Below are 13,393 nucleotides of genomic sequence, written 5' to 3' on the forward strand. Positions count from 1 at the left end.
GAGGACAGCGTGACCCCCAAAGGAGCATGGCCTGCCAGCTGGTGGGCACACCCAGTCTTCTCAGCTGGCTAGCAGATGTTAAGGTCTGCTGCATTTCCATAGCCCTGCTGCACAACGGGGCTCTTCACCCTGCTGTGATTGGCCTGTAATTCCCCAGCCGGGAAAGAGCTGCAAGAAAATTAGTAAAGAAACATGATTATTTTCTGCTGGGGTGGGAGGCCAATGATGTACATTCCCCTGGCTCCTGGCCCTCCACTCATTCATGGAGCTCTGGAGCTACAGCTGCTCTCCCATGAGGTCAGGGGCGGGGAGGGGACATGGTACAGAGGCAGCTTCCCCCTCCCTCATGTCAGAGTTGCCAGTTCAGACAGCAGTTCCCCTCTGTCTGGGAGTCACAAATGCCCTTCCCTTTTGTTCTTACTCAGCCAGACTGAAGTCAGCCTGGGAGTTATGCTGAATGATGCCATCAGGGTCAGGCCCAGGGCATTTCTGAAGTAGACAGTCCTGTGCGACGGGGGGTTAAAATGGACCCGCTGCTCTAACCTGAGATGGAGCGGTCTTTGTGAGTGGTGCTGGAGTACACCCTGCTAATTCATAAGAAATTGCTACTGCCCTTTCTGTGGCTCGGACTAATGAGCTACCTTCTCCCACTCAAAGCCTCGGGAACATTCAGCCCATGTGCACTTATTGCCATTACGCTGGCTTTCCTGCCTGAGTTCCTCAGCTCGGAAAGATGATGCTTTCCCATTAATTTCACACAAAGAGCCAGCATTAAAATACATAGTCATAGGGAATTCAATTCCTGCAAGATAAAAGGCTCAGAGCAGCCCTACTGTTTGGAGCAATATCCAGGGTGTCTCTCTCCTTTGGCTACATGCCAAGCAGATTGCAGACCAGCTCCTATGTGCATGGTCAGGCTGTCTCAGCTGGACTAAGCCAGACTGGCACGGGGCACCATGCTGGGAACAAGGCTAAGAAGGGCATGCAAGCAGACCACAGGGGAAAACTGCCACATTCCAAACAAACCATTCATCTCCATGGAAAGGTGGGGAATTTTTTTCTTAGTAATGGAAAATAAATTTGCAAAGCAGAGAAGAAGGAAAAGCTATGAATGATGGACTGAGAAAATTGCTAGGTTAAAAAAGATTTTAGGGGAGGTCGTTTTTGTTTTCTTAAAATCAGGGAAGAGAGCTAGCTCTTAACTCGAGGAGCAAAGCCACTAAAGGTCACTGGACAATGCCACAGGGATTGGCAGATGCATCAGGGTATGCATCTGGTGCCAGTCTAGAGGTTGCTACTGATTTCATACCAAGGCTACACTTAGCATCAGATATAGCATCTTTCCCAGCTGCAGTGCCTTTGTGCTCTGATAATCACCAGCTGTTTTGCCATTACCTGCTGGTGAAAGTTAGAGAAGCCCTGAGGTTGCTCTAACTTGTGCCAGTGACTGAACCAGACCCCTGCAGACCTGAGGCTCAGGAGAATTGCAAAAGCAGGTATGCAGCCATTTTTGCCCCTCTCCCTTGGGGCCAGAACCATCAACATCACAACTGGCTCCCTTATTGGCTGAATGTTCAAAGAGGCCAGACACTGAACATTTAGGCTGCAGAGTGAACTCCCCAGTCAGCCTCAGCAGCAGCCCCTCCAGTCTTCAAAGGTCTGAAGCACAATGGTTAGTTAAGTATCTGCTAGCTGTCCTGGGGATAAAGAGAGTTTTGCTTGCCAGGGCTGCCAAGCTGGCATCAGCCCTGACAAAAGATGTTGGAAAACTGTTACCATAGGAGTTACAGCTGAACCGTAACAATCTCAGCAGGGTGATGCAATTATCATTGTTCAGTTGACACCACTCATATTCAAGCATCTATCTGCTGAAGTGCGGGAACGAAGCTTGAATTCAATCAATTCAAAAAGCTTTTTTAATGAGACCCACTGAATGTTCAATCACTGTTCAATGTGGAGTTAAATAAAAGCAGATTCAACTGGAAAGAGAAAATAATCAGAACAAATTAGACTTCCATCCGACTCCACGGAAGTTCAGTCTGAGAACCGTCATTACACTGGGACCTTGCTTTACTTAGATCCTTCTTATCATTAGATTATATGGGCATTGTGTATTAATAGCACCAAATTCACTCCTTGATTTCATCACATGTTTATAGTCAAGGACATCTGGGAACTGGGATTCTGAGTTCTTCGCAATTAATTAAAATATTTAGAGATAAGTCAGAACTAGAAAGTAGAACCCAGTGAGAAGGTGTCTGGATCTGAGAAGTATCACTGGATCACAGTCTGCCTGAATAGACTGGCTCTTTGCCAGAGTTTAAAGAAGGGGGCTCATTTCCAGTCCTTTTTTGGATGTAGCAGAAGTCTCGCCAAACCAGCCCTCTGCATGAGCAAAAGACTCACAAGATTAACGAATCTCACAGCAGTTCGGTCAGTGGAGGCCAAAGTCTGATGAGAACATCTTTACAGAGCTTGGTGCCAGCCACCAAATTCCACCTCCTCCCACCACCTTCCTGGGTTTTTTTATTTACTTTAATAACAGCAACAAATATAAGTCTCAACCTAAACGTTCTCCTGAGCTTGACTATTCCTAGGGCTTTTCCCTGCAGCACTCCTCAGTTTGTGTCCCTAGTGCCCTCAAACCCTAAAATTCTTCTGTACTCTGGGACTGTTGGTAACAGGACCTGCCTAATCTGGCTGCCAGGGTGAGTCAGCAGAAGAGCTCTACAGTTCTCTGAAGTGTCCTAGAACATGACACCCTCTTACATGGTAGATTTATGACATGGACACTTTTCAGCTACAAACTGGACAGGGATCCAGTTCATTTCATGCAGACCCCAGAACACTCAGCAGCTGGTAATAACTGCCAGTCACTACCAAAGTTCTGTCAGCATATAAAACATTATTTGTGATTATATTTTACCCTGCAAAGTCAGGGGGTGGGGTGGAAGTGGAGCATATAGACCTATGAAAAGTTGAGGGGGGAAACAAGGTCTGGGATGGGCAACACCCCCCCTTTTCCCCATAGCAAATGGTGCCTCTGCTTCTCCCGTGGCCCATCCATTCCTCTTTAAGGTAGGGTAGGGAGAAGTTGGATTTTGATTTTGGCCCAGAAATATCCCAGTTATGAAGAGCAGAACAGGTTTGTTGTCCCATGGGGTTCACCAGTAAAAATGTAATGGGATGTTGTTTGTCCTTATAGGATTGTAATCTGATTAAACCCAAGGAAAAAGAAAAAGCTAGACAGGGAAAATAGGGAGGGAATAATGCATTTATTTACCATAAGTTTTGCCTGCATGAAGTCAAGACAATCTCCATTCAGATTTCTGGTCCTGTCCGTCGTCCATTCCGTTTCTAGTGCATCTCTCTGTTCAATTGTTTCAGCTGGCAGGGTTCCAGCTGCCATATTTGTGTTGCTTCCAGCGCTACAGAACATACCAAGTGCAGACCACTTGGAAAAAGTCTTGTTTCGAAAAAGGTGGGGTGGGCGTTTCCCTGCTCAGAGCCTGGATCTTTGTCAAAGCTGGAGTCAATGACCATTGTTAATTAACACGCCTTGCCATGTCCAAAAGACATTCCTTACCATAAAAGCCAAGGAACTTGTGATGCTCTTACCCTGAACGCTGTGCAGTTTGATCAGCCCTGAGCAATCAGGGTCAATCTGCTGCAGCCTGGAACATGAGAGTCTCTCGCCTTTGTTCCAACCCCAAATAAAGACGGGGAGACGGGAAGGAAGAGGCGCTAGTGTTCCAAAAGCGGGCGTGGCACTATACCCACTTCTAGCTGTCAGGGGGTCCAAATCAGTTTACAGCACATTCTTCCTCTCACGGGATACACGTAATGAAGCTCAGTGAAATGGCGGCTCTTTCCCAGACAACCGCCAGAGCAGGTTTTTAAAGTGACAGGGATTGAACAGAGGCTAATGTCTTCCCCCTTGTGACTGCAAACAGGGAACCCTGTTCCTGGCTGTCTTTTTAACGACCTTGGTTTCTAGAACAGTCCCCATCATGCGATCAGCAACATGTGAGATCAACCACATTCCACCCGTATTTCCAGGGCTTTACAATGCAGCCTGTGAGCACGGTCTCGGAGCACCTTCCATGAGGAGTCGGCACAAAAAACTCTCTGTGGGCAGGAACAAGCTTCAAGTTATTGACTTCTTTAGATGTAAATAACTAATGTGATCCCCAGCCCATGTCCTGACAAACCATTAACAATACAATTAAATATGATCGGCATTAAAATGATCAGCTCAACAGGAACTCTGCCGGCGAGCTTCAGAGACTCCTTTCCACCCTGGCGTTGACAGAGGAAGCAAACCTTCAAGGCCCCCTCCAAAAACCCTGATTGCTGAGTTGTTTTAAAGATATACAGTTAGAGTTTACCCATGTGGCTGATGGGGGAACTCCAGGAAAGCTGTGTCAAAGAGACAATATCTTCTCACCCCAGAGGAGAGTCCAGCTCACGCCCCCTGACTTCGGAGCTCTCTGCCTGTCCATCAGACCCTCAGGCTTAGTTAACATTGGCCAATGAAGAGGACCTTTGCTGCCCATTTGCGTAAAGGAGAGAAAGACACAGAAGTTCACTATGTCAACACGTTTTGGTCCTGCCATGGCAGGCAGGGGCGAATGCAAGAACGAAGCCTGCAGTGTGCTGAATGCCTTCATCTTCACAGTAGTGAATAGGAGCAGGATTGGGCCATGCAAACTAACTTCAGAAGGGAGGCTAAGGGCACCTAACCTGATGCAACTTAGATGTGACCCCAACAGGCTTGCTAACACATAGCCACATGGAACATGCCCCGTCGATGACACACTATCTTGGAATCTGGCCCATCCAGTCTACGGGGGTCTGAGCTGGTGTATCATGCATGCTGAGGGAGCAGGGGAGAGAAGGGAAGGCAGAAAAGCAGCTAACAACGTACCTGTTAAAGCAGCACATGCACCCCACTTACAATAACTTGCACTTTCTTCTAGCTGCTCAGTGTGTCAGTTACACCAGCTGACTCCTTTGCGCTCAGCACATATTGGGGCAATTTACACAGCACCTTTGGTTCTGGCCTTTAGCAAAGCCTTGGCCACTGTCTGGAGTCCTGGAAATTGATTTCTCTACCTGGAACTGCACATCATTAGTCTCTAGGGAAAGAGCACCAAAGGGGCACAGCATTGTTTATCTGCAGCCACTCAAGGCAAACAGCAGCCACCCAACCCAGGCATCAACAAGGCACTTTGTACAGAGCCATTGCATACAATAGAACCTCTGAGAACAATACATTAGCCACAAGCACCATGCCTTGCAAAACAAAAAAGAGAAGCACTGAACAAATGAAAGCAGCAGCAGCCCAAGTGGGAGGGCTGGTGTACAATAATTGGCATAACAGCTCTGCTGTTTCCCTAATAGGGGATAGGAGAGAAAATTGAAGCAAGTTCCTCTTGAATCGAACATTATCAGGCTCTGAGCAACAGAAAACAAATCGTACCTCAAGAACAAGTACAGGGGCAGCAGGGAGCCAGCAGGCCAGGGGAGATCTTGTACATATAAGTGTAGGAGCAGTTGAATCCCGAGCCATGTCCACAGACTTCACCTTCCTGGGCTGCTCTCATGGTCCCTCTTGCCCCGCCACTGAAGCCAATTAAGTTTGGGAGCCAGTGCCCTGAGCGCTGCTCCTGACTTGGGTCTAGCTTAGATGAGACAAGAACTCATTTGGGAGTCACTGATTTAGCCACTGTTTCTGCATGCTCCACAGCTAGCAAAAAGCCGTTCGGGTTCCTGTGAGCTAGCTAGCTGCACTCAGGCCTGATTAATAGTGCGGTTTTTGCCCTGGCTGTTCCTGCCTGCCTGCAAATGGCACAGAATATTCTGAACTCTAATCTCCCTAATAAGAGAAGGTCAGAGTGTCCCAGGCTTGACATGCAGGCCCTGTCCATGGTGTAACATCCCGGCCTTTCCCTGCCAGTCAGGCTGGGATAAAACACTAATCTTCTCTCTGCTATGTTCTACAGCTAACACCTCCATTGCCTCCCGGCGTGCTGAACAGCCCTTCTGATAGCAAAGGTGTAATAATCATATCCCTATCGATCACAAAGTCCACTGAGAAACACAACCATCAAGAGGCAGATCCGAGACACAATGACTTGGGGGCAGAGAGGGAGCTTGGGTAGAAAACATCCTTGGGTAACCCAGTCCAAGTGTCGAACATCCAAGGATGGCCCATTAAACCCGCCAGTGCAGATCCTCCAGCCAGACACGAACTGGCACCTTACCAGCCTCTGCTAAGCCCCTCTCCATTGTGGAGCCCCAATTCCTCAACATTTGGAAATGCTGAGACTCCCCTGAGACTGAAGTCCACATGTGGCCTCTGCTGGACAGTGGCAGATGTCTGGGAACACTGCCAGGAATTAAAAACACAGCAGCCTCTTGACAAATGTGGCTCCAAGGGGTCCAATAGACAGAGTTTCCTGCAAATCCCCAAAGACCTCACTTGCTTTACCTGACGGCTTCACCCACCTCCTGTTCGTTCAGCGATCGGCAGACTGCACGGGGTGGCATTTCCCCAGCTCTGGAACACCCCAGAAGCATGAGGGAGTAACACACTGAGAAGGCAGCAGATTTCTTAAGGGAAAGATCTCCCTGTGGGGCACTACAGAGGCCAGAAACTCTTTTGGCTCAACCCCTGCCCCCCTCGAGAGTCCTTCACAAAGCAGGGTTCTGCCCTTCCCCTGGACAGCAACCCCACTCCCTCTTAAGTGGGGACAAAATGACAGCTCGGTTTCAGTAAGTCCATTGGCATCGAAAAGTCATGGTGTGAGTATGGTGCCTAGCCAGGGATTCTCAGTGGTGCAGGGGCCAGATGGGTTTGACACGGTGGGTGAAACCCTGCCCTCGGCAGCCTGGGTTCACTAGGAGAGAGTAGGCAGAGAGTGCAGGGACAGCCACACCCCCAAACCCTCCACCCCCTGTGAAACAACATGATTGGAACCTACTGCTTGAGAGCTTGTCAGCTTGGGGGACTAGCTAGCCCCCCAGGTAACACCCACCCCACTTTGTGTTGGCACATCTCCAGCAGAAGGGTTCCTAAGTTAATACCCCCCCAGTACCTTTTCCTTGGCCTCACACAGCTGCCAGGCCTCATCTCTTCAAGTTCCACTCCCCGGGAGCTGCTGACAGTGGCAACCCCATTGGTAGGCAGAGCAGGCGTTGGGTACCAGATCCAACAAAGCAAAGGGGCTTCTCTCTCATGTGGGCGCTCTGCCCAGAGAGGACCCCCGAGCATCTCCCCCTAGCACACAGCGGGTATCATCGAACAACACACTCACACCAATAGCGCACAAAGGTTCCATATACGAACACTATGAACAATTAGAAACTAGTAGCTATAGGCACAGTGCTTAACAGCTCGTCCTGCACCATGAGGGCAAAGCAAGTTTCACCACAGCTCCAAGGACATGGGGCTATAAATCCTGATACAACATGCTCCGAAGGGTCTGCCTGCTTAAAGACACGATCAGGTCATTAACACCCCTGCCCCTCCAGGAACCTCTGGCTAGTTTATTATTTTAACAGTGTGAATTGTGCATTTATGAATAGTCTCAAGGCTTTTCAAGCTGGTACCTGAGTCTCATACTCAGCTCCAGGATAGGCACAGCATGAGCAGTAGCAGGGCAAATCTTCTCCTGCCGATGGGCTTCCACCTTCCTCTGGAAGGTCCAAAGGGTCGAAATGTCTCCATGCTCCTTTAGTCTGGGGCTGCTCTGGTTTGTCATGACTAGGAAAAGTGGTCAAGTCTAGGTTAAGTTTAGCTTAACATGTGCTAGCTAAGCCTGACCTAAACTTGACCTTTTCCCTAGCATGGATGCAGGGTACAAATCTAGGCTACAACTCAACCAGCTAAAGATTGAGCTAAAATTAAATTAACATTTTGAAATCTCAGCCTTAATGTATAGCTTCACAGACAAACTTGTGTGTGATGTACTGGGTACAGGTCTGGTGAGACAAAAAAGATCCCATGGTACATTTCATAAGGGGAGTGTCCTGAAATTCTCTCCCCAGCTTTCCCTCTCCGCACGGCTGTGTGCTTGCTGGTCACACTAGAGATGGCTGCATTTCAACCGTGCTCTCTGAGCATAGGTTCTCATCTCGCATTCCTTGCGCATGCAGACATTCACTGAAGTCAGACGGTAGCTTGCATGTGCAAGGTGGCACCTTTGCAAAGTGCTTTGGAATCCTTTGCTGCTTTAACGACATGGATCATCACCATCACCTCGAGCCATTTAAAATGGCTGCAGTGTTTAAACGTTTTCAAGGTCTAATTGCGCAGACCTGGCCCACCAGTTGGAATTGGCCTAAATAAACAAGTACTTGAAAGTTAGCAAGAGTTGAAGAGGATATTTGTACCCCAGTCAGTCAATATTTAACTCTTCTTTTTGTGTCCGAGGGGTTAATGATACTTTCAGAGAGTGAATAAAAAGACCAAAAAACAAAAACCAGAGGGAGAAAGCAGCATCTAAACAAACAAGAGTCTAGGCATGGGTCTGATCATAAACATGAGACACAGAGGAATGGAGATCACTGCACTGTACTGCAAAGGGAAACAACTGGTCCCCCATGTCACACTCACAGTGGGTATTGGTTACCCTTTGTGAGTGATCATTGAAAGGTACATGAAAGCCCAGGTACATGAAAGTCCAGGAAAGTACTCACTCAGGAACAGCTGTCAGACAAAGGAAGAGGCAGATGGTCCACCGAGAAAGACAGCTCTGTAGTGTCAAATGGAGAGGACGAAAATGGGGAGAAGGGCTCTGGCACCATAACCAAGGCCAAGCAGATACCCCGATGATGGGGGCCCTATAAGAATGCAGACAGCTGGCTCCCTGAGCATTCCTCACACCACTTCATGTCTGGATCACCTGGTGGAATCCCGCGGCCTGCACTGATGCAAAAGGGCACCTTACCCAGGTAAGACTGGCTCTTCGCTTACAGCTCACTGATTGCAGGCAATACCGGCTGGTGCTGTAGCTGGGATTTCCTGTTTAAGCTGACGCCAGGGAACAGTGCGGTGCAGCTGGCGGGAGCACAGACACGGGAGCCAGGGTTCTGGGCCCTGTTCTGCCGCTGACTCACTGGAGGACCTTAGGCAAGTCATTCAGAGACAAATTTTCTAAAGTGGCTTCTAATTCTGGGTCCTTTGGTTATCCTACCTTCAATACCTATGTGCTGATGTTGAGCACCCCAACTCCCACTGGCTTCAGAACCTCTGAAAATCAGGCCCCAACACCAGCATTTTCAATGTGGGGTGTCTTATGTTAGGCCACTACATCCACACTTGGGCTCTGTGACATTCTATACCTTGGGGGAGCGTACTCCCGTATTCCTCATTTCCACATAATCGTGATCTTACATATAAAGCACGCCTTATAAGGTAGCAGGGGACAGGTTATGATCTGCTGAAAGTCATTTCTCTATCCGTGTGTGTGTATCCGTACTGCATATGAAGTTATGAGAGTTGTGTTGTATGGTGGTCACTAAAACATGCTGTAAGTTGGGGAATCAGCCAGATATTAGCTACCCAGGGGCAACAGCAAAGAAAGTAACAACGCCCGGGTGGGGTGTCAAACAACCCACCAACAGTCATTGTCCAGCAAGGGAGCTACAATGCAATGACTCTCCTGCATGAGGCCACACCAGGGGAATTGCTCGACCTTGTTTGGAGAGACTCAGCAATGCCCCCAGACATGCCTGGACTTGTGCTCCCCAAGCACATGGACTGAGGGTATAAAACAGACACAGTGGACGCATACTGGGCCCTTCTCCTGCCCTCACCTTCACTGTAAGCAACTAAGACACTGAGAAGACAAGACTCCAACAGAGGAGATTGGCCCAGGTTTAAGGAACAAACCTCTATATTAAGGACTGCACTATCCAGTGGAGTGAGAAAAACTGCTTCATCTAGATGTTGCCCAGTCTAATAGGGCTGAAAGTTTAGACTGCATGCTTATATTTTCTTTTCTTTTGGTAACCACTCTGACTTTTCGCCTATCATTTAAAATCTATCTTTGTAGTTAAAAAATCCGTTTGTTTATTCTACCTGAAGCAGTGTGTATCCAGACTGGTGATCTGCTAGGTCACTCCAATCCTTGACTCTGGGAGCCAGCCTCACCCGGCTCAGCCCCCACTCCTGGGCTGTTCGCGCACAGCCTCTGGCATGTAAGCCGCTCCTTGGATTGTGCAACCAAATGACATTAGCCAGTATCTCCGGTCCCAGACACAATCCTAGGAACCTCCATCTTGCAGTGTCCAGTTATGCCCGCTGGGCGCTGCAAGCTTATATGCGTTTGTCAATTTAACAAAGAAATTGATATGCACCAGGCTTGTTATCCCAAGGGGAGTCTCTGACATGCTTCAAATCAAATGCACCGCTTCAGGTAGAACAAACAAACAAATTTATTAACTACAAAGATAGAGTTTAAGTGATTATAAGTGATAGGCTCAGATATGCCTACCCAAGAAGGAGGAGTTGTCATGGTCCATTCAAGGCGCAAACCAGGCCAGTGAGGGGTTGTGTCACTACCTGCCCTGTAACCTTGGGCGCCTCACAATGCTTTACCATTGTAGCTCCCAACCTGGGCTACTCACAACCAGCCTACCAGCATGTAGGTCACACCCTGAGACTGCCTGGGTTCAGCATCTCTGACCCCAGCTGCCTGTCTACCGCTCCCACCAGCCTGTTCTACAACTTGCAGGTGACCCCAACGCACTCCCAGACCCAAATTTCCCCAACACCCGTGTACTCTAATGTCCAGCCCTCTCCTAGCCAGGTCAGTGAAATAATATGGTTAATTTTTTCCTCTAAAGACACAAAAACACATGCCAGCTTATGAACTAAACTGGGGGTCAATACGCCCTTCCCTTTAAACACTGCACTGCGTTGGTTTATGGTAAAAATGAAATAAATGCATTAACAAAAATGTACATAGGATTAAGTGAGTTCAAGAATAAGGAATGAAGATAGTTACAACAAAACAAAACATGCTTCTAAAGGTCTAAAGCTTAATTTAGCAAGATATAGCCTTTGTTCCAGATGGTTTCTCTCACCAGCCATTTTTCTTCCCAGCCATGGCTGACTTTCCCTCAGTCAAGACCTTCCACCAAAGTCCAAGGTGCTGGCTCCCCTTGTCTTCTTAGGTGAACGATCTTTGCCTAAGCAGGTTTCTCACCTATCTTCACTTCCAGAGACTTCAAGCCCCACATCCCTGAGGTTGAAGGACCTATCTTTCTCAGCTTGCCCCAGTTCTGGCCTCGTGTCTGTCTAGCGGTGATGCCAAAGATGGCTTCTGTCCTTGCTTATAGCTTTCTAAGTTCAATGACCTTGTTTCAAGAGACAAGGGGATTTCATGCTCTTCTTCCCTTCCTGTGGCCTTCCCATCCCCTATACGTAAATGGGGCTTCCATTGTTTTGATTCTATCATGCTTAATTTACACAGGAACCAGGTAAATAGCTACCCCTCCCCTCATCTGGGCGGGAACTATTCCTTATTTTGTTCAGCCACACTTTTTAAAACATACTATGAATGAGTATTCATAATTCCTCCTATAGCATTCATACAGGCATTTTACAATATCACCCACCAGCGTATTAGAGGCATTCATAAAAGACCTCACATGGTGCACAAATATTGCATTCAATTGGTTGATTCAATTGCTTATTATTTGAGGCTTAGCCTCCCTGTCTTTATAGCCCAGTAAACCTTTGAACTAGATTCTTCTGAAAGTGAAACCCAGACCAAGCCTCTCTCTCCTGCTGGGTACAGCCATGCTGTCTCTTCCCCCGCTTGTTAGCTTTATCTGCCATGCCAACGTGCCTGGTCTAGACATGCTGACCCCCAACCATCTTGGAGCTTAATAATTCTGTTTACTGCACATGTAAATTGCAAGCCCATTGTATCTACTCAACCCTGTGTCATTTGTATTCAAGACCTGGGCGGACCTGTTTTCCAACTCCCTATGGCATGCCTAGTTTAAACACACTTTAATCATAACTGCAGACTGTATTCATAACAATGGACGTCGTGTACTTCCATCACACAAGAATATTAACAATCAGCGAGTTATTTGTTTTCAAATGATACTTCACAAGGCATATTTTGTACCAAGATTATTCCAAAAGCATGTAGGGTGGGAATATAGGGGTGCTTAGCGTCACAGGAGTGGAGAAGAGGACACAAGCAGAGGTTACACAGTGGTTGTAAGAGCCCTTGTGTCCCACACCATAGTGCAGAATGCCTAGATGGCTTCCCTTAATCTTGGCCAGCTACAGGGTCAGGAAGGCTTGACTAATGCCCACTGGTGGAATGGACTCTGGCAGCCAGGGCACCCAAGAAAATCATAGAAGCCTCATCCAGCAGCCTCTTGGCCCTTGCCACTTACAAACTGATGTGGATTCCTCTGAATTCCTCAGTCGTGGTATGACCATCAGCTGTCGTGGGACAAGAACAATTTCACTAGCAGGTGCTTAGAAGAACCTCCCATCCCATCCCATCCCCTCCCCTCCCCCACTCACTCACCAGTCGTTGCAGAACCTGGAAGAATAAAAGCAGACGCAGCAGGGAGCACGTGCAGTGATCTGCATAACACCACACAGCCTGTGGTCCCTGCCCTGTCTCCCCATCAGCTGCTTGCAGCCAACACACTGCAGGACCAGAAGATCTGGACTGGCCATCAGGCGAGCTGGGGATGAAGAACACTTGTTCCCCTTTCATCTTTCCAAAGCCTTCCAGCCACGCTCCCTCTTTCACGGTATGCAGTCACGTAGCCATGAAGCAGAAGTGAGACTCCAGGTCGTTGTCCCTCTGCTGAAGGTTAGATATGGCGTGGAAAATTAAATCCCCCCATGTGACACTCCAAAGCAATGGGGAAGTGCATTTTTATGTCCCTCTGTGCACTGACAGTAACTGAAACTACGATCTCTTTTACTAACCTTGCGATGTCACCAGCTGTCATCTGAGCTTCATCTCTATGAGCAACACAGGTGGGTGAGTGTGAGCTGCCGAGCCCAGCTCCTGCATAGACAATACCCTCTAGAGTCAAGCCACCGAGAATCTCCTCTAGTCTCCTGGAAGTCAAGGCTCAGACTCACTAATCTCACATGAGGCAGATTTGCATTCACCTCTACAAAAGGCAGAGCCAAGGGGTCTCGGCAAATGTCATTTTAATTAAAAAAAAAAAAAAAAAGACATGAAAGTGCAAGTGAAGGGTGCTGGATTGAAGACTGACTTCATTATGCATGGGACATGGCAGCGTTCACGGCCACATGTGTTGCAACTAGGACAGGCAGGAACCACTCAGACTGGAGAAAATTGTTCCGTCTACATGGCCTAGACAAGGCCTTGGGCTC

General features: G+C 48.1%; 1 protein-coding gene across 4 annotated transcripts in view; it reads right to left on the reverse strand.

Annotated features, from left to right (window-relative positions):
* Positions 1-3,256: 3,256 nt before the first annotated feature.
* EXOC7 (exocyst complex component 7) overlaps positions 3,257-13,393 on the reverse strand; it is a 43,938-nt gene continuing 33,801 nt past the window's right edge. For all 4 annotated transcript variants that reach the window (XM_073311273.2, XM_073311271.2, XM_073311268.2 and 1 more), the window contains one exon: positions 3,257-4,128. In XM_073311273.2, coding sequence (XP_073167374.1) covers positions 4,017-4,128 — 112 coding nt within the window. In that variant the 3' untranslated portion in view covers positions 3,257-4,016. The remainder of the gene's footprint in view (positions 4,129-13,393) is intronic.

The sequence above is a fragment of the Lepidochelys kempii genome, chromosome 14 (genome assembly GCF_965140285.1).
Source record: "Lepidochelys kempii isolate rLepKem1 chromosome 14, rLepKem1.hap1, whole genome shotgun sequence".
NCBI lineage: Eukaryota > Metazoa > Chordata > Testudines > Cheloniidae > Lepidochelys > Lepidochelys kempii.